General features: G+C 51.1%; 1 protein-coding gene across 3 annotated transcripts in view; it reads right to left on the minus strand.

Annotated features, from left to right (window-relative positions):
- Positions 1-4,496, minus strand: part of PHLDB3 (pleckstrin homology like domain family B member 3) — a 24,208-nt gene that overhangs the window by 6,030 nt on the left and 13,682 nt on the right. For 2 of the 3 annotated variants that reach the window (XM_017502308.2, XM_037729163.1), the window contains exons 10-13: positions 2,211-2,310; positions 1,968-2,058; positions 1,798-1,885; positions 1,455-1,511 (exon numbers count right to left, since the gene is read on the minus strand). In XM_017502308.2, coding sequence (XP_017357797.1) covers positions 1,455-1,511; positions 1,798-1,885; positions 1,968-2,058; positions 2,211-2,310 — 336 coding nt within the window. The remainder of the gene's footprint in view (positions 1-1,454; positions 1,512-1,797; positions 1,886-1,967; positions 2,059-2,210; positions 2,311-4,496) is intronic. The other variant, XM_037729164.1, reaches the window with a different exon arrangement.

Below are 4,496 nucleotides of genomic sequence, written 5' to 3' on the forward strand. Positions count from 1 at the left end.
AAAAAAAAAAAAAAAAAGAAAGAAAAGGTGACTCTCCAAGGTCACCAAACTAGGATGTAGGGGAGCTGGGCCCCAATCTAGGAGGAGAGGAAGATGGCCTTGTCCACTGCTTCCAGCTGTGTCACCTCCACAGAACGCCTGCCCCTAGGGGAGCCTCAGTTCCCTGCGCTAAAACACCGGTGTTATCACAGCACCCTCCTCTGGGGATGTTTCAAGGATGAACTGACTGCCCTCAGGGTCTTCTGCCCAGAGATTCCTCTTCTAGGTGTGAAGCCCAGAGACACACCTGCTCATGTGTGCAAAAGAAGCAGGTGTATAGGGCAGGGGACACAGCACACAGCAGGGGACTGTTTAATACATGATGACGCGGCCAGGTGCAGTGTCTCATGCCTGTAATCCCAGCACTTTGGGAGGCTGAGGTGGGTGGATCACAAGGTCAGGAGTTCAAGACCAGCCTGGCCGAGATGGTGAAATCCTGTCTCCACTACTAAAAAAAAAAAAAAAAAAAATTAGCCAGGCATGGTGGCAGGTGCCTGTAATCCCAGCCACTCAAGAGGCTGAAGCAGATAATCATTTGAACCTGGGAGGCGGAGGTTGCAGTGAGCTGAGATCATGCCACTGTACTCTAGCCTAGGCAACAGAGCAAGACTCTGTTGCAAAAATAAATAAATAAATATAAATGATTACACTACAGGGCAGGCAGAACAGCAGAGCAGGAGCAATTCATTTTTTTTTTTTTTTTTTTTTTTGAGACAGAGTCTCACTCTGCTGCCCAGGCTGGGGGGTGCAGTGGTAGGATCTTGGCTCATTGTAACCTCTGCCTCTAGGTTCAAGCGATTCTCCCACCTCAGCTTCTCGAGTAGCTGGGATTACAGGCATATGCCACCATGCTTGGCTAATTTTTGTATTTTTAGTAGAGACGGAGTTTCGCCATGTTGGCCAGGCTGGCCTTGATCTCCTGGCCTCAAGTGATCCGCCTACCTTGGCCTCCCAAAGTGCCAAGATTACAGGCATGAGCCGTGGCACCCAACCCAGTGCTTCTTTTGTTTTGAGACAACAAAGTTTTGCTCTTATTGCTCAGAGTGCAAGGGTATGATGTTGGCTCACCGCAACCTCTGCCTCCCAGGTTCAAGCAATTCTCCTGCCTCAGCCTCCCAAGTAGCTGGGATTACAGGCATGGACCATGATACCCAGCTAATTTTGTATTTTTAGTAGAGACAAGATTTCTCTATTTTGGTTGGGCTGGTCTCGAACTCCCAACCTCAAGTGATCCATCCACATAGAGATGACCATCACCAGCTCATGGGACCAGGAACTGGCCCTCTGTCATTCCCTTTCCCTTGCCATGCCCAGGACACTTTTCTGTGGCATTGGAGGAGAGGAAAGGGTGAGATGTGAGAAAAGAGGGAGAAACAGAGCAGGAGAGGCGGTCGTGAGGGCAGAGTGGGACTGACCGTGATGGCAGGAACAGCAGGGCCTGAGGAAACTTCTGTGCCCCTTCTTGTTCCTTCCTGTAGATTCAGGATGAAGCGCTCAATGAGAATGCCAGCCCATAAGATGATGGGTGGGGCAGAGAATGTCCTAGGTTCCCTGTTCTGAGGGTGGAGGGGCTGGAGGCCTGGACTCCTGGGTCTGAGGGAGGAGGGGCTGGGGGCTGGACTCCTGGGTGTGAAGGAGGAGGGGGCTGGGGTCCTGGACTCCTGGGTCTGAGGGAGGAGGGGCTGGGGGTCTCCCGGGTCTGAGGAAGGAGGGGCTGGGGCAGTCTTCTGTTCCTAAGAGGCTGGCCTGAGCTCTCACCCGGGCCTTGAGCAGCCGCTCCCTCTCTGCCATGGCCTGCTGCAAGAGCCGCTCCATGTGGGCAATGTCCGGGTGGATGGCCCCACAGCTAGGAGGAGGGAACACGGACGGGGTGGGTACAGTGGCTGGGCCTCTTCTCCCATGTCCCCCGATTCCCTCTGACAACTCACCTATTCCCACGGCCACAGTTTAGCAGCTGGTAGAGGGGGTATCTGCCAGAGTCCCCCACTGCTGGTGGGAGAGCTGAGGCCTCCAGGGATTCTAGGGTAGAGGGGACTAGGTTAGGAGGCTGGATACACCCTGACCTGACCCCCTCCACTTCTCCCCGTGCAGGCACAGGTGCGGCTTTCCTCCATCCTCTACCGTAGGATGGGTGCTGATGCCGGGGAAGTGGGGAACAGGGTGATCCTCACCAGTACAATGGAAGGACAGGGGACGGGGGGATCCTCTCTGGCTCGCCCTCTCTCCCCTTCTTCGGGGCAGGCTCCCTGTCCTCTGGAGGCCAATGGAGCCCTGAAAACACAAAAGGCCTATGCGCTTAGGAAAAATGCTTGATCTCCACCATAAGTCAGAGCACTGCCCAGTGAAACCACCACCCAATCAGCACAAACCAAAAAGCTGCCGTCAACATGTGCTGAGTGAAAGGACCTCACAGGGGTATGATCCCATTTAGAAGAAACATCCAGAACAGGCAAATGAACATAGAGATGGGAAGTAGAATCGAGGTTGCCAGGAATGGAATTGATGGGGGATGGAGAGACTACCGGATGCAGGGTTTCTTTCTCTTTTTTTTTTTTGGAGATGGAGTTTCACTCTTGTTGCCCAGGCGGGAGTGCAATAGCGCAATCTCAGCTCACCGCAACCTCTGCCTCTCAGGCTCAAGCAATTCTTCCTCAGCCTCCCAAGTAGCTGGGATTACAGGCATGCACCACCATGCCTGGCTAATTTTGTATTTTTAGCAGAGACAGGGTTTCTCCATGCTGATCAGTTTGGTCTCGAACTCCCAACCTCAGGTGATCCACCCGCCTCAGCCTCCCAACATACTGGGATTACGGATAGGAGCCACCACGCCCAGCAGGGATGCAGGGTTTTTTTGGCGGGGGGGTTAATGAAAATGTTCTAAAATTGATTGCAGTAATGTTTGCATAATTTTGAATATACTAAAAGACTAGAATTGTGCATTTTAAAGGAATGAATTACGTGAATTATGCCTCAATAAAACTCTTTTTAAAAATCCCACCATGGGCTGGGCGTGGTGGCTTATGCCTGTAATCCCAGCACTTTGGGAGGCCAAGGCGGGTGGATAACTTGAGGTCAGGTGTTCAAGGCCAGCCAGGCCAATATGGTGAAACCCCATCTCTACTAAAAATACAAAAGTTAGCCAGGTGTGGTGGCATGTGCCTGTAATCCCAGCTACTCAGGAGGCTGAAGCAGGAGAATCGCTTGAACCCAGGGGGCAGAGTGAGAAATACAGTCTGGGTGACAGAGCAAGCGAGACTCTGTCTAAAAAAAAAAAAAAAAAAAACCACAGTGGCTCACACCTATATCACCAGCACTTTGAGAGGCCGAGGCAGGCAAATTGCTGGAGCCCAGGAGCTAAAGAACAGCCTGGGCATCATGGTGAAATTCTGTCTCTACAAAAAATATAAAAATTAGCCGGGCATGGTGGCATGTGCCTGTAGTCCCAGCTACTGTGGAGGCTGACCTGGGAGGATCGCTTGAACCCAGGAGGTCAAGGTTGCAGTGAGCTGAGATTGTGCCACTGCACTCCAGTCTGGGTGACAGAGCGAGAGCCTGTTTCAAAAAAATAAATAAATAGGTAAAATAAAAAAAACCCACTTGTGCTGGTGGCTATGTAGGAAACCCAGATGCCTTCACACGATACTGGGGGTATTCTACTGGAACAAGCTTTACAGAAAACAACTTGGCTTTTTTTAAAAAAATCAGAATGACAAATGCATAAACCATGGAGCCCCAATTCTACTTCTAGGAATTCAGCTGATGGATACACTCATACACATGCAAAGTGATCTGAGTTCAAGGTCATTCCCTGCAGTGCCTTTTGTGCTAGCAAAAGCCTGGAGACCACCTCAGTGCCCATCAGAAGGGGACAAGATAAATGAGCCATGGCTTATGCACTCCACAGACAATTTTTTCTGGAGATGGAGTCTTGCTCTGTCCCCCAGGCTGGAATGCAAAAGCACCATCTTGGCTCACTGCAACCTGTGCCTCCTGGGTTCAAGTGATCTCCTGCCTCAGCCTCCTGAGTAGCTGGGATTGAAAGTGCGTGCCACCACACCAGGCTAATTTTTGTATTTTTAGTAGAGATGGGATTTCACCATATTGGCCAGGCTTGTTTCGAAATCCTGACCTCAAATGATCCACTTGCCTCAGCCTCCCAAAGTGCTGAGATTACAGGCATGAGTCACCATGCCCAGCCAACTGCATGGACAATTCTGCAGTGTAGAATGAGAGGAAGATGCATCCTACATCCAGATAGACCATAATATCCAAAAGAGAAAAAACGGAACATAATATCCAAGAGAATAGCAAGGCCAGGTGTGGTGGTGTGCACCTGTGGTCCCAGCTACTCAGGAAGAGGTGGGAGGATCACTTGAGCCCAGGAGGTTGAGGCTGCAGTGAGCCATGATCATGCCACTCACTGCACTCCAGCCTGGGCAACAGTGAGATCCTGTCTC

Source organism: Cebus imitator, unplaced genomic scaffold, assembly GCF_001604975.1.
Source record: "Cebus imitator isolate Cc_AM_T3 unplaced genomic scaffold, Cebus_imitator-1.0 Scaffold296, whole genome shotgun sequence".
Lineage (NCBI taxonomy): Eukaryota > Metazoa > Chordata > Mammalia > Primates > Cebidae > Cebus > Cebus imitator.